The sequence below is a fragment of the Dermochelys coriacea genome, chromosome 18 (genome assembly GCF_009764565.3).
Source record: "Dermochelys coriacea isolate rDerCor1 chromosome 18, rDerCor1.pri.v4, whole genome shotgun sequence".
NCBI lineage: Eukaryota > Metazoa > Chordata > Testudines > Dermochelyidae > Dermochelys > Dermochelys coriacea.
In genome coordinates, this window is record NC_050085.1 from 5,499,734 (window position 1) to 5,520,288 (window position 20,555).

The 20,555-nt window shown below is 54.7% G+C and overlaps 1 protein-coding gene across 1 annotated transcript; it reads left to right on the forward strand.

Moving 5' to 3' along the window:
* The first annotated feature begins 4,034 nt into the window (after positions 1-4,034).
* Positions 4,035-19,497, forward strand: SLC25A34 (solute carrier family 25 member 34). The gene is made up of 5 exons (XM_038376895.2): positions 4,035-4,574; positions 8,408-8,473; positions 11,360-11,512; positions 14,287-14,421; positions 17,827-19,497. Exons 1-5 carry the CDS (start codon positions 4,167-4,169, stop codon positions 18,007-18,009), a joined length of 945 nt encoding a protein of 314 aa, XP_038232823.1. The 5' UTR covers positions 4,035-4,166; the 3' UTR covers positions 18,010-19,497.
* The last annotated feature ends 1,058 nt before the right edge of the window (positions 19,498-20,555 follow it).

Here is a 20,555-nt window from a genome sequence, read left to right on the forward strand (position 1 = left end):
TGCTCTATAGACTATACACTGAAATGTAAGTACAATATTTATATTCCAATTGATTTATTTTATAATTATATGGTTAAAAATGAGAATGTAGGCAATTTTTCAGTCATAGTGTGCTGTGACACCTGTATTTTTATGTCTGATTTTGTAAGCACGTAGTTTTTAAGTGAGGTGAAACTTGGGGGTACACAAGACAAATCAGACTCAAGAAAGGGGTACAGTTGTCTGGAAAGGTTAAGAGTCACTGCTTTAGGTGATCAGAACACTGACTGCAGTGACGGGAGCCAGTCTGTGGCGGTAGGGGACACATGGGGACCACTAGGCTTTAGTCACACAGAGCTGGGCCTGGCTTCGAGGGGATCCATCACCAGAGACAACAGGGCAAGCCCAGTAAGACTAGAGAGATCCTGACTCTGGCGCTAAGGCCTCGAGCCTAGAAGTCCCATAAGGAAGTTGGTGCTCTCTAGTATTTGCATCTTCTCCCAGGGAGTGCTGTATGTGTGGGGATGTCTTCCCCCCGCTGCACATCATGCTCTGTCAGACTTCAGCAAACGGACCCTCATGGAACAAAAGACCCGACTCGGCCTTGTGCGTTCCTGGATGGCAATGGGGAAGGAGCAGCCGCGCCTGTGTGCTTGGAACGGAGAGGCTGCCCCTCTCCCAGGTCGGGGCTGGGTTTGGGAGCTCATGTCCGGGCGCAGCTCAGGAGCTGTGTTGTGTAGAAGAATGTTCTCAGTCGCCCCCAGCAATAATCGCCGCTGAATCCCTGCGCTGTCCACAGGCCATGTGCCGAGAGGGTCTCCGCCAGGACAGGGACTTGGGCACAGATACAAAGGTTGCCACTAACAAGGCAACACAATTGCTCAGGAGACCAAGGCTATTTCATGGGTGTGTTGGCTTCCCTGCAGTTTGGCCTTTGCTTTCCCATGCCGTATATTTGTTTTAAGGGCATTTGTCTATCAGGTGCCGCAGTCACTGGCTCCCTAATAAAGCCCCATCAGCCATTACCCTTGCAAGATGGATTGTATTCAGTGCTCTGAGTTTATAAGTGCAAAGTCTGATGATGTGCGTTAAAGTGATAGAGGCTCAACACTACAGTGAGTGGGGCTATATAAATTCCTTTGGCAGACTGGAGGCTGATTGAGGGGAAAGGGGGTGACCAGGCCTTGCCTAAGAAGCGCACGACAAACTGCAATCCATTTCTGACTCCCGCCTAGGGCCACAAGTCACGTGCTGTTTACCTATCCAGTGCACATTCCCCCCCACCCCCGATATAGTAAAGCTATTACAGTAGCGCTATTGCATTGCTCAGCTATGGGGGACAGAGCCTATTTGCTAACAGCTGGGGAAGGTCTATCCCATGGGACAGACCACAGACCTGCCGGGGACCTCAAGCGTGCATCCAGTCCAGCCCCCTGCACAGGTGCAGCTCTTGTTATTTTTACTTTGTTCGCCTGGCTGAGGTTGGGAAGGCTTGTTTGCAATGACAGCAACTTGTATCTGGCAACTGCCACCAGCAGCTGTTGTGTACATGTTGGGGAGTGGGAGCCCAGCCAGGGACCTAGGTGCTAGCAAATGTTCCTCCAGCTGGATGCCACATGTGGGAAAAGCCTTTAGCCTGATGGAGACCTGCCCCACAGAGTTTTCACCCTGTGTCGCTCCATGCAGAGGTTGTGCTAAAGGGCAGACCAGCAGCGAGCTATAAACAGGGCTCACAATAAACACAGCCCCAAATAGAAAGTCCAGCCCAAGACTGAGTTCTGGTTGGGTTACATTACACGGGGCGGAGCTAGGGTGAGTAAAGTGCTGAACAACTACCATTACCACCAGGACATAGCCCTGGGGGCTCTCCAGATTCAAGGCACTTTTCACCCAACCCCACCGTTAACCTAGGGAGAAACTGACAAGCCTCACAGAGGAAACTATAGGTCACGGACCATGAGAACATCCTCCTAAGCCTGCATTGGATCCCCTTTGGTCTAGCTGTTTCAGGGCCCAGCATGGAAGAGAAAATCTTGAAATTAGCCTGGCCCTTCAAGTATCTGCACAGATTCCTGTAGCTTTCTGTGACCAAATGTTGTCACAAGTGCAATGAGATGGATGGTCTTAACCTCAGGTCCAGGGCATCTTTGTCTAAACCAGTGGTTCTCAACCTGCAGCTCAGTCAACACACAGCTGCAGCCCTTGTGACATCCTCAGGGCCACACAGATAGTATATAGATTGTGTGGATGCAGCCCACATTGGTAAACAACTTAAGAACCACCTGGATTCTAAAACAACACACAGGCTGGGACAGCTGGAGGACTGCAGATCAGGGCAGAGGTGCAGTATCAGAATTGGGTGGGGACACAGGATGAGGGTAGCTGGGCTGCGGGTCAAGTTTAAGAGGTACTGTATTGGCATCATTGTGTTGGTGGGACACCAGACTAATGCGAGGGGGTTGCAGGTCAGGACTGAGGGGCAGCAGCTGAGCTGTGCGTGGGGAAACTTGCACAGAGTTGACCTGACTGTAGTTAGGGTTATTAGTTCTTTGCTTTTGTGAGCTGCTACATGTCACCTGGTATCTTACATAACCCTTAATTAGTTAACTGCCGGACAGTCAAACGGCTCGTTTTCCTCTCAAGGTGGGGTACAAAGCCACCAGCTAGCTGTGTGCCATGTTACATCACCTTATCCTGCAGGTTTACTCTTGAAGCCACAAACAACTCGTTCACTCCCCAAGCCAGAGGCTTCCCCACTGCAGCTCGGTATGCCTAGAACAACTTTCCTCGCTCTGTCACTCAGGGCACCAGCTGGGGGTTTCTGCCTTGCGGAGCATGCCAGGCTTCAGCTGTGGGGCCTCAGGGACCCTTTGAAAGCAGCTCACAGCCCCACCAAGGGGGTTGAAAATATTTACCAGATCTCAGCTCCAGACAGCTCCAGCTGAATTGAATCCCTGCCGTCACTACTCTCCTCCCACTGCCCTTTGATTCTCCACGTAGTACGGCCAGGCTGGGTGAGAGATCCTTCTCCTTTGCAGTCCCTACTGGCTGGATCAGCCTCGCCATGTGTCTCTGCCTGAGTAACAGTCCAGCTCCTTTTGTATTTCATCTGAAACGTTCTCCTGGGCCCACAGCTCATCCTCTCTCCAATGGCCTGGGGGAGTGTTAGCAGAAGGTAGGCTCTGGTGAGGGAATGGCTCCGCTGCGGCCCATCTGAGTGCCTAGGAGGTGGCCAGGCAATTCCTCGGGCCAGTCATAGCACGAATGCAGCATGTGCAGCTAGCGTGAACAGTGAGGGTCAAAAATACCTGGCCAGGCAGCAGCTTTCCGTGAGCAGCTCAGATCATCTTACTCAGGGTCAGTTTACACCAGGGATGCCAAGAATCAGGCCAGTGCTTTCTAAAGCAGCCTGCTTCCTGAATCACTGTATGGCACCAGTGCTGGGCAGGCCTGCCCAGTATACGGCTCACCTGAGTACCCCACCTCAGCTGTGCTCATCGTAGCAGGGTCACCCCCAGGCAACCTACACCCCCATCATGCCCCAATACACTATGTCACCCCAGGGGAGCCTGAACTCTGACTATCTCCCACAGACCAGGTCACCTCAGAGGACCCCACACACCGACTGTGCCCTGTTCAATGGGTCACCCTGTACTTTGCACCGCGTATGCCAGGTCACCTCAGGGGATGCCCTAGCCCAACTGTCCGCGTTCAGTGGGTCACCCCATTTCCCCCACACTCTGTCTGTGCCCCACCCATCCCCGTTCAATGGGTCACCCTGTACCCCCCCCGAGCTGTGCCCCTGCCCACGGGGTCCCCCCCGGCCGCTCACACCCTGACTGCGCCCCGCATGTTTGTGTGTCAGCCTGGACCCCCCCTCGCAGCCCCCCCTGGCTCTGCCCCCCCTCCCTGGCGGCTCCCTCCAGGGGACTGCGCGCTCCCACCCTGGGGATCCGGGCTGCGCGGGCGGCAGGTGCGGGGGTAGGGCGGCGGGGGGTGTGCGGGGCAGGGCCGGCGCTGATTGGCCGGGCCCCGCGGTGCGGGCAGGGACCCGGGCAGTGCCCGGAGCGAGCCGCTAGCGCTGCCCCGAGCCTCTCGCTCGGCGCCCCCGCGTCCGGCCGATGCGCGCCCGGGGCCGCCCCTCGGGGGCCGCGCTGCCGGGCTCGGGCTCGTAAGGGGGCGCCGCGATGGAGCGCGCCCGCCCGCCGGGCTCGGGCTCGGGCTCGGTCTCGCCGCACGTGGACCTGGTGCTGGGCGCCACGGCCTGCTGCCTGGCCTGCGTCCTCACCAACCCGCTGGAGGTGGTCAAGACGCGGCTGCAGCTGCAGGGGGAGCTGCGCCCGCGGGGCACCTACCGCCGGCACTACCGCGGCGTGCTGCAGGCGCTGGGGGCGGTGAGCCGGGCCGACGGGCTGCGGGGGCTGCAGAAGGGGCTGGCGGCCGGGCTGCTCTACCAGGGGCTGATGAACGGGGTCCGCTTCTACTGCTACTCCCACGCCGAGGACCGCGGGCTCACGCAGCGGCCCGGCGGCACCGTGGCGGCCGGGGCCATCGCGGGGGCGCTGGGGGCGTTTGTGGGCAGCCCGGCGTATCTGGTGAGTACCCGCCGCGGCGCTGCCTGGGCCCCCTCCGGGCCCCCGTCGGCTGGTGCCTTCCCTCCTCAGCCCCTGCGGGCACCCTGCCCCCTGCACCGCCCCCCTGCGCGGTCGCTCGGAGGCCGGATTCTTCTCCGCTTTCCCTTCCGACCGGCGGCTGGGCTGTGCAAACTGGACAGCTGCCGCGGCCGGCTCCAGAGGGGGCTGCATTTCTGTGCTGGGGGAAGCGATCCGCCTGCTGGAGTGCTGGGAGACCTGGTCCTCTGGGCAGATGCAATGGAAACCTCCCCTGCTGCGGTTTGCTGGAGGAATTCCCTGTGCGGTCACCTGAGTTAGGGGGAAAGCAGGTGTCTGGTGGGGGCAAGACTCCGGGTCTCTGCAGTGGCGGCTCCATGGATCGCCCCCTCAAAGCGGTGTGAGCCTCCAGAAGGGCTGAGGTGGGGGCAGCGCTGGAGGAGGTGGCTCTTGTGGGGCGGCTGGGACGCTGTGGTCACACAGTACCAGGCTAGTAGCAATCTGTTATCCCAAGGGACCCCTCCTGGGGGAGCAAACGAGATATCGGGCCACATCTCTTCAGGGAGCCCTGTCACGCGTGGCCATACAGCCCGCAAGCTGGTAGCTCTGTCCCCTCCCGTGGCTCTGGTGGAGAATCACCCCCATAATAGAGACTCTCGGTCTGGAACGTCTCAGCCCCAGTTGCATTTTGCATGGAGATTCAGGGCTTGTTTGAACTCCAAGTGCAACCCACATGGGTGAAACTGATGCAAGTGCTCGCACGAACCACGCCAAAGCCCCCAGAGCCTTGGAGGTGCAGCAGTAACAATATGTGAGCGGATAACAACCTCCCGGTCACACCGAGCCAGCTGTCAACATTGGTGAGGGGGCAGGAATCTATCCAGCGGGTCTGGAAACCAAACAAACCCCTCTGAGACCGCAGAACCGAGCAGAAACAAAAGCAGGAGGGGAGGTTAACATTTGAGAGAGACCCAGTACCTCAGCGCGATGTTCTCAGCACCGCCCCACCCCATAGATACAAGGCAGGGCTAGAATATCACAGGAGCAAGCTGGCCCCATTCTCCTGCAGAAAGGTTTTAACTGTATCCTGGTCTCTGCTGCTTAAGGTGGAAAAACTCATGGTTTCCGAGAGGAGCGTGGGGTTCACCGCGCCCCACCCCCCGAGGCTTATGATTTCCCTTTGGTAGAAGTGACAGCTCCCATCCGGATAGCACCAGGATCTCTAATGAGAGAAAGTGGGTCAAACAGAAGGGGGTGGGAGGAGACAAGGGCTAAGGAGACTGCTGGTCAGGATTGAGGGGCATTAGTAGAACTGTAGGGGAGAACCCAAGACAGAAGCAGAGGTGCTGTGGTCAGGACTGAGGGGGCTTGGCATAGCTGGAGGGGGCTGCTCAGGACTGGACCAGCCTGGGTTCTGTGGGGCTGCCCCAGTCATAGAATCATAGACTGTCAGGGTTGGAAGGGACCTCAGGACTCATCTAGTCAAATCCCCTGCTCAAAAGCAGGATCAATCCCCCATTTTTGCCCCAGATCCCTAAATGGCCCCCTCAAGGATTGAACTCACAACCCTGGGTTTAGCAGGCCAGAGTTGAGGTGGTGCTGCCTTTTATCAAGCCCTCTGCAGCGGATGTTAGTTGGGCTCTGGAGAGGAGGAGAGACCAGAGGTTGGCAGCTGCAGGGGAAGAAAACAACAGGGCTCAAAGTCTGAAAGGGAGCCAGGCAGAGACTCATGCAACCCACTCCCAGCTGCTCTCTGCTGTGGGGACAGTCAGGCTTACAGAGAGGCAAATTGTTCATTTTCCCCAGATGCCTGAGCTCCCATGGGACCCTTTCCCCCTAGCTCTGTAGCAGGAGTGGGCAAACTTTTTGGCCTGAGGGCCACATTGGGGTTGCAAAACTATATGGAGGGCCGGGTAGGGAAGGCTGTGCCTCCCCAAACAGCCTGGCTCCTGCCCCCTGTCTGCCCACTCCCACTTCCTGCCCCCTGACTGCCCCCCAGAACCCCTGACCCATCCAACCCACCCCCCACCGCTCCCTGACTGCTGCCGCCCAGAACCCCCGACTCATCCAACTGCTCCCTGTCCCCTGACTGCTGCCCCGAGACCCCCCGCTCCCCACCCCTTTACCATGCCGGAGCCAGCCACGCCGCTGCGCTGCCTGGCAAGATCTGCGCTGCCTGGCAAGATCGGCAGGCCAGAGCGTTGGCGGCATGGCACACTCAGGCTGTGGGGGAGGGGGGACAGCAGGGGAGGGATCGGGGCGAGCCTCCCCAGCCGGGAGCTCAGGGCAGGGCAGGACAGTCCCGCGGGCTGTAGTTTGGCCACGTCTGCTCTATAGGATGCTCTGCAGCTGCAAATCAGTCTCATTAGACACAAACCCAGACAGGTGGATGAAGGGTGAATGCGGATGGTGGGGTTATACTTTTCCCCCTCCTCAGCTCTGATTTCGGAATCACGTCTGCTGAGCTCACAGTCATTGTGAGGAAATCAAATGCCATCTGCTTCTGCCAAAAGATTCAAAAGAGGGGGTGGACAGAGCCCCACTCGTTGGCTTAGGAGAGGGAATTTGTGCTCTTCGGTGAGTCTGGGGAAGTAAATTTCTTCCTTGGTAATAAATCCACATGAGCCATTGGAGATGCCAGTTGGTCACCAGTCAACTAGACCCAGTCACTAGATCACAAGCTCTTGATTGACTTCTAGCATGTCAAGAAGGGGGGCAGCTGAATGGGCATAAGGATTTTTCCAGTACTTTTCATCCTGAAGGATCCTAGGGGCAAGTACAGAAATTGCTTCACCCACTACTGTAAATGCAGCCATCTCTGGGGTGGAATGTGGTAGCTGTTCAACAGCGCTCAGCAACACGATACAGCTGCTGAGGAGAGGAAGTGAATGAGAATATCGTTTTCCATGGAAAGCGCAGGGGTATTCAGGGAGGCAAAATGTACTTAACCAAAGCAGAATTTGGCCACAACACTGGGGCTCATGCCTCTAAGCTAACAGGTATATGCCTAAAGTTAGGCTCCTAAATCCATGTTTAGGTGCCAACTTAAGTGACCTGATTTTTAAAAGCGCTGATCCCTCAGCACCTCCCATTGATGCTGCTGGGTGCTCAGTATTCGACAAGCACCATGCCGGGGCTTAAAGACTCTGAGGGAACAGCGCCGTCTACGGGAAGCCCAACACCACTTCCAGCAGCTCCCCTGCTCCTCCTCAGAGGTCTCCCATGTGAAGGTCTGACCCTGCTCAGCGTCGGAGCAGAGGAATTGTGACATGGATCAGACCAGGGGTCCAGCTACTCTAGTGTCATGTCCTAGCACCTGCTGCTTCAGAGGACAATGCAATAAACCCCCGTAGTGGACCCGTGGGGGGTAAATTAGAGAAGAAACTTCCTGTCGGTCAAGTTATGCCCTTGTGAGGGGGCAGCCCAAGGCGGGGAGGATGCTGGCTCTCAATGTGGGTCACAGCAGTGGTGGCACTTAGATCGTTAGCAGCAGCACCTGGTGGGAGAGTTTGGGAAAGGACCTCCTGGACTTGGGCTCTTTGTGGGTGAGTCTGGAGAGCAGGGTGGGGCCCATGGGCGGTGGGTGCCCTGTTGTTTCCCACATCACTAGGACAGGTTGCAAGTTGGGGCCTGAATCTTCACTCCCTTGCACTAGAAGAGACTAAGAGGAGCGAGAATGGTTCAGTGGGGTGACTCCTGCTGTCCACTAGGGCCTGAGCCAGCCCCACCACATGAGTGTCTAACTTGCTATGAGGGGCTGGGTGTAGCCTGGCAGCTTGCTCCTTTCTAACCTGGCCAATTCCCTTTAATTGTGACAGGTCAAAACGCGTCTGCAAGCCCAGACTGTGGCAGCCATGGCTGTGGGGCATCAGCACAACCACCAGGTGAGCAGGGGGTTCTGGGATCTGCCCAGTCTTCCCTGGTTTGTGCGTGTGACCTGGAGCAGTTGTTAACGCTGGTGGTGGGATGAGGAGTGTTGTGTTCACAGGATGTTGCGGGGACTGCGTGGCTGTGCTGGGTGTAGAGTGTGCGTTGTGTGTATGTCGGTGTTGGGGTTCCAGGGTGAGCTGCAGCTGGATCTCTGTCTCTGGGCCCCTCTTTTAAATGGAACCTCAGGGGTCACCTGGCTACAACATCCTCTCTTTATTCATCATATTACCGCCTCTGACCCCTCTGGCTCTGGGTTTAGAATTCTCTCCGGAGCTTGTGACCAGTATGAACTTGTGGTGCCTCTGGGCAGCTTGATCAAAGCCAAGTTTGGTTTATTGGTTCACAGAAATTTAACAAAAAGAAAAGGAGTACCCGTGGCACCTTAGAGACTAACAAATTTATTAGAGCATAAGCTTTCGTGAGCTACAATGGGTTTATCATACACACTGTAAGGAGAGTGATCACTTAAGATAAGCCATGATTTGTGTCCATTCATTCTATCATACTATCAGAGGCTCGTTCACCTGCGCATCTACCAATGTGATATATGCCATCATGTGCCAGCAATGCCCCTCTGCCATGTACATTGGCCAAACTGGACAGTCTCTACGTAAAAGAATGAATGGACACAAATCAGACGTCAAGAATTATAACATTCAAAAACCAGTTGGAGAACACTTCAATCTCTCTGGTCACTCGATCACAGACCTAAGAGTGGCTATACTTCAACAAAAAAGCTTCAGAAACAGACTCCAACGAGAGACTGCTGAATTGGAATTAATTTGCAAACTGGATACAATTAACTTAGGCTTGAATAGAGACTGGGAATGGATGAGTCATTACACAAAGTAAAACTATTTCCCCATGGTATTTCTCCCCCCCACCCCCCACTGTTCCTCTGATATTCTTGTTAACTGCTGGAATTAGCCTACCTTGCTTGTCACCATGAAAGGTTTTCCTCCTTTCCCCCCCCCTGCTGCTGGTGATGGCTTATCTTAAGTGATCACTCTCCTTACAGTGTGTATGATAAACCCATTGTTTCATGTTCTCTGTGTGTGTGTATATAAATCTCTCCTCTGCTTTTTCCACCAAATGCATCCGATGAAGTGAGCTGTAGCTCACGAAAGCTTATGCTCTAATAAATTTGTTAGTCTCTAAGGTGCCACGGGTACTCCTTTTCTTTTTGCGAATACAGACTAACACGGCTGCTACTCTGAAACCAGAAATTTAACAAGCAGAGAGAAATGGGGTTAAAACAATAAAAGCCTAAACACATTCTGTCTCACCTAACCTGAGCCCCTCCTTGCCAGTAGGTTCCAGGTAAGGCACCCAGCTGGGGGAGACAAGTTGCATCTTGTAATGGCTACATCTTGGATAGTCTGTTACCCCATCAGTATCTCTGTCTTCTGAAATCACAGGTTCTCTTTTGATCCCTTCCACACTCCAGCCCCACCTGGTGATCTCCTGTGGTTTTGTGCTGAGCATCTGAACCTGGCCAGACTAGTTTCTGCGTTTCTCCAAACGTTCTCTTTGCACAGTGGCCTCTTGGTGTTCTCTCACTGAGCACCAGGGGACTGATTCTGTCTTCAGCCGTTGTCCATGGGTTCTGCAGGAACCTTTTAGCCAGCAACACCTCTGCATCCAAACCCACAGAGATTATGTACAGTTATATTTGTCATAAAAATTAATAGAGAGAATTCCTATGTTCTCCACAGTAGGACGATGTGCAAAGGGAGTCTGAATGTATAGCACTATGGGGGTCGTGTGTGTGTGCGCATGAATAATGTGTGTGCTTGCGTGTGGATTTTGTATAGTAAATCCGAGTGGGCCTGCATGGATGTGTAAGTGTGACATGCAGTGCATGCTGGGTCCATGTGTGCAAATCTAGTGGAAATGCCTGGGTGCCCATGAGAACGGCATGTGCAGTAGATGTGTGCCTGAGTGTGGTTTGTGGCAGATGGATACGTGTATGGGCAATGGATGTGACATGAATGGTGGATGTGTGTGCATGTGTCCATGACACACGTGGCACATGTGTGACATGTAGCAGCACATGCTGTCTGTGTGTGCTGGATGTTCTGTTTGGCCCGTGGCGTGCAGGACCCTTGCACTTGAATGGAACAGGGAACCGCTGGGTTTTCATGCCTGTTCCCCTGGAACGCACTGGTCCTGTTCCCTCCAAGGGCCCGCTTTGTTGAGGCCCCCGCAGCTGCCTTGCTGTGTACACACCCCCATTAATGCTCCTGCAGATGACGACACAGAGTGTTTTTCAAGAAGAAAGTTGCTGAATGGGAGGAACGGGCCTGGGCGGGGGATGGGGGGGCAATTGTTGTCATGGGCCATTTGCTGCTGGGGACATTGGCCCCACCAGGCTGTTTGTGTTTCTCTGCGCGCGGCAGCCACACGGAGCAGGTTCCAAAGTCCTCGGCACTTTTATTGGCTCCACTCCTAGGGGCGGTGGAAGCAAAGGCCTGCTCATGGGCTGGAGGTACAGTTTGGCCAGGACACACAGTACGTATCTGTCCCAGGCTGCTGGGTGTAGCCGCAAAGGTGCCTGTAAGGGGATTATGTAAGTGGAATCCTGCCAGCTATTGGGTCTAGTGCAGCCCCGCTTCTCTCAGACACTCATTTACAGGCAGACCCTCTGCCAGGCTGCATCCTTGGCAGAGGCTCGCTCAGGTGGCCCTGAGCCACATCAGAGCCACTGACTGGATGCAGCACGCCCTGCCCACTGCAGTACTGGATTGACCCAGAGATTCCCCACTTCCTCCCAGAGATCCCTAAATCCTCCTGTTTTCCGCCACTTTACTATCTCATCATTTGTCTGATTCTCTGCCTAGGGTGTCTCCAGCGCCTTTGAGACCATCTACAGGGAGCAGGGGCTTGTGGGCCTGTGGCGGGGTGTGAACGGCGCTGTGCCCCGCGTCATGGTGGGCTCTGCAGTGCAGTTGGCCACCTTTGCGTCAGCCAAAGAGTGGGTCGAGAAGCTCAAGGTGAGCAGTGGTGGGAGGGGCTGCTTGGCCCCCTAAGAGGTGAGAGATGGGCAGGGCAATGGGGCCTGGCTCTGGAGTAGTGTTGCCAACTTTCTAATTGCAGAAAACCGAACACCCTTGCCACACCATGCCCTTCTCTGAGGCCCCGCCCCATCCTTCTCTGAGACCCCTTCTCCATCCCACCACTTCTTCAGGCCCCCCCCCCCGCTCACTCTATCCTCCCTCCCTCTGCTGCTCGCACTCCCCCACCCTCGCTCACTTGCTCATTTTCATTGGGCTGGGACAGGGAGTTGGGGTGCGGGAGGGAGTGAGGGCTCCACCTGTGGGTGCAGGCCCTGGGGTAGGGCCAGAAATGAGGGGTTCAGGGTGTTGGAGGGGGCTTGGGCAGGGGGTTGGGGTGAGGGAGGGAGAGAAGGCTGGGGGTGCAGGCTCCAGGCTGGGGCTGAGGGGTTCAGAGTGCGGGAGGGGGGTCTCAGGGCAGGGGGTTGGGGTGCGGGAGGGGGTTTGGGATGTGGGCTCAAGGCGGCACTGATCTCAGGTGGCCCTGGCATTTCCCGGGGATGGAGGAAGTCTGCGCAGCTCCCTCAGCAGCATGTCTCTCCGGCTCCTAGGCAGAGGGGCAGCCAGGGGGCTCTGTGCCACCCCTGCTCGCAGGCATCACCCCTGCAGCTCCCACTGGCCACACGATTCCTGGCTAACAGGAGCTAAGGAGGTGGCACTTGGGGCAGCGGCTGCGGGCTGGGACAGCGCACGGAGCCCCCTGGCTGCCTCTCCATCCAGGAGCTGGAGGGACATGCTGCCACTTCCCAGGAGCCACGTGGAGCCGGGCATGCAGTCTGCTTTAGCCCCGCTGTGGCCAACCAGACTTTTAGCAGCCCAGTCAGCGGTGCTGATTGGAGCTGCCAGGGTCCCTTTTCAACCGGGCGTCTGATTGAAAACTGGACGCTTGATAGCCCTGCTCTGGAGTGTGGAACAAGAGGTATCCAGGGGTTAGGTTTGGTCTATCCCCTTCTTGTGGGCCAGTCTCCGGGACCATCCCTGCCCCAGCCCTTAAATTTGCACCCCAGCAGACGGGACGCTTAGCACAACACCCACTTCTCAGGCACAAAAAAGCCCAGGTGCCATCGGTGGTAATGTGGGCCTCTAAGGCCTGTCATTTTACACAAGCAGCCACAAAGTCCTGGCCTGGTTTCTGGGGCCATCTGTGTCCCAAGGTCCCTGGTCCAGTCATTTGCATATATCTTCAGAGATGATGCTCATGCTGCAGCTCCCCATCCAGGGCTCCTTGCCTTTATTTCCCCCTGCTTTAGATCCCCAAGGAGGAATCCGTCCTTTGTGCATGGATGCAGCCGTCCCCATGGAGTGACCCCACTCCTGGGAAGCAAACCCAGGGCTCTAGTGGGGCAGTGCAGAGCGCCAATTGCTGAGCCAGGCAGCTTCTTATTCATTCATCCAGGCTCTGTAGACGTGGGGATCAGGGAAGGAAGGGCAGCCGCCGGCAGGGGAAATCTCTGTTACACCTCCCTCTGTTGTAGGAACACTGCAGCTCTCTTCCTTGCCACAGATTCGTTCACATGATCTACCGAAATAGCCCACGACACCAGCTCCACTGCCGTGCACCCTCCAGGATGGACTGGAGGGAGCGGGGACTGGTGTCAATTTCACATGGGTCTTTGTTCCCTTAGAGACAGTGGTGCCAATTCCCTTAATCAGGTCTGACTCAGGCCTTCATGATCAGCAAAGCAAGCAGCTGCTGGGCTGCCAGATTTAACCCCCCCAACTCCCCAGAAGTGGGGGTGGGTAGGGGGGAGTGAGGCGGTCTCATAGCCTGCCCTCCTCCCCCACTGGCCACTCAGATTGACAGGCCGGCTCTGCTCCTAATGTAACTCAGAAAAACACAGCACCGCTGCCCTCGAGTGGATCCCTCCCTGGCCCCCAGCACTGACTCGGTGCTTTCCCACCACGAGATCAACAGGGCTCTGGTGCGGGCGAACGTGCAGGAAGGCGAGCAGACCTGACTCACTGCTTAACACACACTTTATCCTGGCTTTTCGCCTGGATCATCAAAGCTAAAAAAAACAGCGGGGCAGGTGAGCTGGCGGGGCACCCTGGCTGCTCCCAGCCCACGGGGAAAATAAACAGCTGCCTGAAGAGGACACGCAGCGGGAGGGGCCAGTCGCTGCTCCGACAGGTCTATCTGCTGCCCCCTAGGGGCTGGGAATTAATTGCATCTCTGTGTCTCGAGCGAGGGGTTCTCGGGCACACGTGAATCGGCATTTCGTCATCCTGCTGGTTCAGGATTCGGATCCAGGGCCCCAGTTTGGCCCATTAGAGAGATGGGAGGGAACCAGCCACGTTTGGAGCGGATCTGGCTCAGCTTTTGAACACTTCCAAGGTTCAGGGGTGGGTGGGGTGTCAGATTCAAGGGTTTGGTTCGACCCATGATGCAGAAGGGAGCATTTGTGAAATTTGGAGCCAGCCTCATGTTTCTGGCCCTGCCCAGGAGCTCAGGGGTGTCTGGATTTGGGTTTGGGCCTGGGGTTTTCCCCACCCTCAGTGGGCATGATGGGTCACCTCAAGGAGTATTGGATCCCTAGACAGCCTTGTCTCTCCCCGCCTCCCCCCATTTACCTTGCCTGCTCCCTGCATGCGCCTGTCATCTCCGTTGCTCTGGCGATGGTGGCGTTCTCGTGCTCATGGCAACGCGTGGCCGCTGCATCACCAGCAGCAGGATCTGGTGGGGGATTGAGTGTAACTGGTACCCTGTCTGGCAGTGGTTCAAGGAGGGCAGCTGGATGGTGGCCTTGGCGGGAGGCATGATCAGCAGCGTGGCGGTGGCCGTGGCGATGACTCCCTTCGACGTGGTCAGCACCAGGCTCTATAACCAGCCCGTGGATGAGCGGGGCATGGTAAGTCTGTCCCGCAGGTGGAAGGCCAGGATCCCCATTTACTGATAGCAGAGCTGTACAAGTAGGCTGCCGAATTGTGGGGCTTGGATCCCAGAGGTTCCTGGCTCGCCTCCCTGTGCTCAGCCCACTAGGCTGTGCTACCTGGAGCATCTTCACGTGCACCAGTCTACTGAATGTACCCAACCTCACAGCATTTAAAAGCAAAATCCACACCATGCTGCTCAAGGCCGGGCACAGGTGGTCAGGCGCGGACTAAACCGACACCACCATCCCCTAGCCGCTATGTGCCAGCCCCACAGTGAGTGACCAGCTGAGCCATACACCCTCCTGAGCCCGGCTGGACTAATGGGGCAGTGAATACCAGAACGGTGGGGCCTCTTGGAGATCACCCTGCTGACAGCTCCCATGGCTTCTAGTGCAGGGCTGCTCATTTGAGCATCTCTGCTCAGATGACCTTTGCTGAGGTGGGGACTGGCTGCTGGGAGACCCAACCCGTAGAAGGGCTCCACAGATCAGAGTCGACAGTTTTCCACCCAGATGCCGGTGCAGACTGGGGAGAATAGATGGGAAAGCCCCCTGAAGCTGGCTGCACCCATGTTCTGCACTAGCTGAGGAGCGTGTGTCGGTGTCTGTTGCAGTAGTCCAGCCTGAGAGCTCACAAAGACGTGAGAATGCTCACAAGGTCCAGATACAGGGTGAATGGTTCCCAATGGAGATGATGGAGACCTGGTGGCATTAGGCCTTGTCTTGTCCACAAAACTGCAATATCTTGCAGGTTTTCATTTGAAAAGAAAAGACCCAGATTCTGCCCTCAGTTACTCTGGCGCAGGCTGATCAATCTCACTTTGGGGTAACTGGCAACACAGTCTGGCTCATTAATGCCTCTGTTATTGAACTGTGGATTTTCAATACTTTACCTCTTTCAATGCAAAACCCTCCCTTTTGTGAAAATGATGCAAAAGGTGTGTCAAGCTGCCCTGGTGGCTCAAGAGCCTGAGTGCCAACCTCAGAGCAGATTGTTAAGAATCAGGGCACAAAGTGGTTGAGAGTCCTATACTTAGATTTCACTAAGCAATTATCAAGCATCAACTGCTCAGACACTGTTACAGCCTTACCATGGAGTCACAGACAGTCCCCTTGGGTACGCCGATCTATCTTGCCACCCAAGTAAGCCTGCCTTTGTGATAGACGGTCCCTTATACCAAAATCACTACAAGATACAGGTTATTTCCAGTCCCAAAAGACCAGTCACTCCAGGTCAATTGCACCTTAGGTCTCATACCAAACATAACGTTTTTAGGCAATCCTATAATAAACGATCTGAGGATTTACTAACTAGGAAAAGGAAATAGGAGAGTTAAAAGGTTAAAGCAGGTAAACAGACACGTACAAATGAGTTAGTCTTAAGTTTCAAAAGTTTCTCTAATAAGCAGGCTCTATGTGTCCTTCAGGGCTAACCCACACCAAACACTGGGCTTGTGCTTAGAATTCCTTGCTCCTTAGAGTCCAATCAGGCATAAAAGACACAAGTTCCTCCTCGTTAGGGCTTTTTATTCCTTCCCTGCTTCTGCTTCAAGTTGCAAATTCAGCTGTTGGAAGGAATTCAGTCACAAGTATCCTCTTCATGGGGGGGAAAGGGGAGCAATCAACAAAGTCTTTTGTCCTCTGATGTTCCACAATGCTTTGCCTGGTGTTGATGGGCCTCTTTCCTTGGGCAGGAGCCAACACCTGTTGGAAACATTTCACATTCGTTAATGCTTCTCTCCTGCCTGATGACTTACAGTTAGACAGCAGGTTTCAGAGTAGCAGCCGTGTTAGTCTGTATTCGCAAAAAGAAAAGGAGTACTTGTGGCACCTTAGAGACTAACAAATTTATTAGAGCATAAGCTTTCGTGAGCTACAGCTCACTTCATCGGATGCATCCGATGAAGTGAGCTGTAGCTCACAAAAGCTTATGCTCTAATAAATTTGTTAGTCTCTAAGGTGCCACAAGTACTCCTTTTCTAATTAGACAGCAAACACTTTAATATTACTTTCTAATGGGGGATTCAGATATTGTGAGATGAATGCAGGCAACTACTTACAAGCATTTCATAAAGTCTAAAGACATTTATATAACTCTAATACCTATTTTAACAATACTGGCACACAGATGAACCAGACTGGTATATGTTTGTCACTGTTCCATTGAGACCTAGGGCCATGCACTGTAAATGTCACAAGCTGTAATTTGGGAGTGAGGAGGTGGAGGGACTATAAAATAGTCAGAACTGCTTCTGCCTCAATTTTTCCATCAGTAAAAGGGAGCTAAGTAGTGTTGGCTTCCCCCAAACAGACGAGTGTGAGAACTAATTAACCACTATCTGCAGCAAGTAGAGATCTTCACATAAGGGGCTCAGAGCATTGTGAATTATTCTGTTTATTGAGCTCTCGGGGGGGGGGGGCAGAGTTTTCAATAGTGCTCAGCACTAACCATGCATGGCTCTTCTGAAAATCTGGCCTGGCTTGGATGTTAAAGCGGGAGAATATCAAGCAGGAGTAGGGAGGCAAGGTTACCTCTGTATACAGCATTCAACCATTCCTGGAGCCTCTGGCCAGTTCTGGTGTCCACACATTGAAAGGGATGTTGACAATTTGCCAAGGGTCAGAAAGATGCCACAGGAATGCTCTGAAGTCTGGGAAACTAGTGCAAGATTAGAGAAGCTGTAGCATGGGGCACGGGTCATGGGTCACTTGCTGGAGGATTCTCTGCTCCTTGAAGTCTCTAAACCATGATTTGAGGACCTCAATAGCTCAGACATAGGTGAGGTTTTTCGCAGGAGTGGGTGGGTGAGTTTCTGTGGCCTGCATTGTGCAGGAGGTCAGACTAGATGATCATAATGGTCCCTTCTGACCTTAGTATCTATGAATCTATGAATTTCATTTAACAAGAGAAGGTGAAGAGGTGACTTGATCACAGTCTACATGAATATGTGGGGAAGGGATTTCTGGTAGTAGGTGGCTCTTTTAATCTAGCAGAAAAAGACAAGAGATCCAGTGGCTGGAAGCTGAAGCTAGACAGTCAGACTAGAAATAAGGTGCTTGTTACTAACAGGGAGGAATTAATCCTTGGGAGTGGTGGAGTCTCCAGCACTCGGAGTCTGTAACTCAGGATTGGGATGTCTTTTTAAATGAGACGCTGTAGCTCAGCCAGAAGTTATGGGCTTGCTGCAGAAATTATTGGCTGAGGTTCTCTGTCCTGTCTCAGACGAGAAGCCTGGCTAGATGGTCCTAGTGGTCCTTGCTGGCTTTACAATGAGTGAGTTACAATAGCACGTAGACCAGATCCATGTATATTAAATGTGAGCGGGGTCCTATGTGTGCTGGGGCAGGTTTCTGATACTTCTCTGTGTCTCCTGTCCCCAGGGGAAGCACTACCGAGGGTTCCTCGACTGCTTTGTGCAGATCTCCAGGAAAGAGGGCATCCTGGCTCTGTACAAAGGGATCGGTCCTGCCTACCTCCGTCTGGGGCCTCACACCATCCTCAGTCTGCTCTTCTGGGACGAACTCAGGAAGCTCACCTACCGCCACCAGCAACATGGAGTTTAAGCCCCTGCGGCCATGTGGGCAGATCCTACCATGAGATCACCTGCACATGGATTCTGGGATCTCTCTGCCAGCCTGATGGGACCAGAAGTGGGGGACATGGGTATATGGCAGTATAGGAGCCCAGGCAGTCAGCTTGGGACTTTCGGGAGGTACTGAAATCCACCAGATTTGTAGGGTTTCAGGAGAGAGGAGCTCTGTGTCCAACTCCGCTGCCTACAAGAGGCTCCCACCTGCAGACACCGCTCCGTGCGAGAATGGGCTTCTGTCCAGGAGCGCTGGCCAGCTGCTGTGGAGCGAGAGGGAGCTGTCCTCTATGTGTGTGCCTAGGAGCCAGGAGGTCTGAGTGCTGTTCCCAGCTCTGACACAGACTCCCTTCTGGGGCCTTGGGCAAGCCCATGTCCCTGCTCTGTCCCTCAGTTTCCCCATCTGTGACATGGGGATCAGAGGGCAGTTGTGAGGATTAATGACCTGATGTTTTGCAAAGTGCTTTGATGCTGTAAAGAGCTGAGTAGTTACATGTTCCAGGTGGATTCTTGCCAGGTAAACTTGGCCTTCAAAGGACTTAAAGGACCCAGTGCCATTCCTTAGCATTGTTCAAGGAGGAGTTCCCCGGTGCAGGCCTTGGACTTCTTCCCTGAGTAAATCGCATTTAACCCTAATGGGAACTGCTGCAGAGAAGAGTGGACTGTCATGGACAGGGTACAAAGATTTCAGTCTGGAGGCAAATCCTGCAGCAGTCTGACCTACAGAGCACGTACCCGGCAATGCCTGAGTCCCAGCGTGGTCCCAGCCTGGGTTGCCCATGAACCTCACTGTGCCCATTCCTGTCTCGGGAGAAGTTCCAGGCGCTCGGACACCAGGCACAGCACAGGAACCAAAATCAACCGGGAAGCAAATTGGTGAGATGCTGCCCCTAGATGAGGCCGTGGAGCCCCACAGCTGTGGAGCAAGGAGGGCAGTGCAGGCGTGGGTTTCACAGTGAACTTGATTTGCTAGTTTGAGGTTAACTTTCGGCACTTGCTTCCCCTGGCCTTGTAAGGCAGGAACCCCCCACATCACCACCTCCCCACAGCCTAGCTCAGTCCGATTCCAGGGACGAGTTCAGCTCCTCTGCTCAGCCCAGCTGCACCCAGAGGTGCAGGCTGTGCTCAGTGTTCCAAGGTCCTTGCACGCAGCCCGGGGCATGTGAGAGAGGCAGGTGTGGGGGTAGATGCTGAGGCCAGGTCAGTGGGGCCTGCTCCTGCCCTCACAGGGGGCAAGCAGGAGAACATCTTCCTGGGCAAGGGAGATGTCTAAGTCCTGGGCTCTGCCACTTCTCTAAGCCTTAATCTCACCCTGCCCTAGTGCCTGGCAGGCACTGGGTGCACCTAAGCCAGTGCTGCCCGCTCTGTGCAGGGCGTTCACTTCTACTCAGCAGATGCTGGAATCTGAACCCCAGCTCCAGGCCGCTTGCTGCAATCAAATAAAAGATTTTTTTCTACTTTCTTATTTTTACATCTCTCCAGCAGGTTTTTATTTTGCTGCTGAACCAGGTTCCTTTCCCTCTTCCCCTCACCAACCACCTGCTTCTGCTGGGAGTACAGTGCCCAAATCACACCTGCATCACACCCAGCTCAGCGTGTTGCCAGTGAACACTGCTGGGGGGAAATTTGGGGACTGGCCTCCCGGCTGGGAATTTCAGGCACCAGCAAGTTTGAACCGATGCAGGGGCATCTCTGGTATTGCCAAGGGAACATGGCAGCAGTGGGCTCTCCCTGTACCCTCACACCCGGAAAAGGAGATGAGATCACTGCGTCAGTGCGGAGCTGGGCACTCTCGTGACAGATTTCAATTCCCCCCACTCTCGGGCCAGCACTGCCACGGAAGCGTTTGGCTTTCAGACTCGCTGTGCTCTGCTGCTTTGGAGGAAGTCCCCCGGGGTTGTTCAGGGCTGCCCTCGCGCCAGGTCTTCAGCGGGGCACTAGGATGGAAGGCAGGCTAGGAGCTGAGCTTTTGAGAATCTGGCGCTTCGCAGAGCCAACTTTAACAATCACCCTTAAACTTGCTCTGAGCAGGGGGAGCTGAGGAGCCGGTAAACTGCTGTCAGCCTTTGTGTCCTGCCTGCACGGCTTCCCCGGCCATTGTAGCTGCCTGGGATGGGGCAACTGTGCCTCCCCATGAACACGGTATGGCTCTTGGTCGTCCCCCCCCCGTGGCTAGACATGCATAGAGATTTGTGGGGGTGGTACTGCCTGGAAACAAACAGCTCAGGCCGTAAAGCTGTGGGCGTTGGCTCAGGAGGTCCCTGGCTCAACCACCACTGGCAAAGCAAAGCTACAGGCGATGGTTAGAAATACACCAGTGCATATAAGCCTTAAAGACGAGGGGGAGGGACAGCTCAGTGGTTTGAGCATTGGCCTGCTAAACCCAGGGTTGTGAATTCAATCCTTGAGGGGGCCATTTAGGGATCTGGGGCAAACATTGGGGATTGGTCCTGCTTTGAGCAGGGGGTTGGACTAGACGATCTCCTGAGGTCCCTTCCATTCCTGATAGTCTATGACTGCACC

What these genes read in the sequence shown, in the direction of transcription:
- SLC25A34 (XM_038376895.2), top strand. Translation starts at nt 4,167, where the DNA reads ATGGAGCGCGCCCGCCCGCCGGGCTCGGGCTCGGGCTCGGTCTCGCCG. An exon ending in GGCATCAGCACAACCACCAG is followed by an intron (nt 8,474 to 11,359) that starts GTGAGCAGGGGG and finishes TTCTCTGCCTAG; the next exon opens with GGTGTCTCCAGCGCCTTTGA. An exon ending in CCGTGGATGAGCGGGGCATG is followed by an intron (nt 14,422 to 17,826) that starts GTAAGTCTGTCC and finishes TCCTGTCCCCAG; the next exon opens with GGGAAGCACTACCGAGGGTT.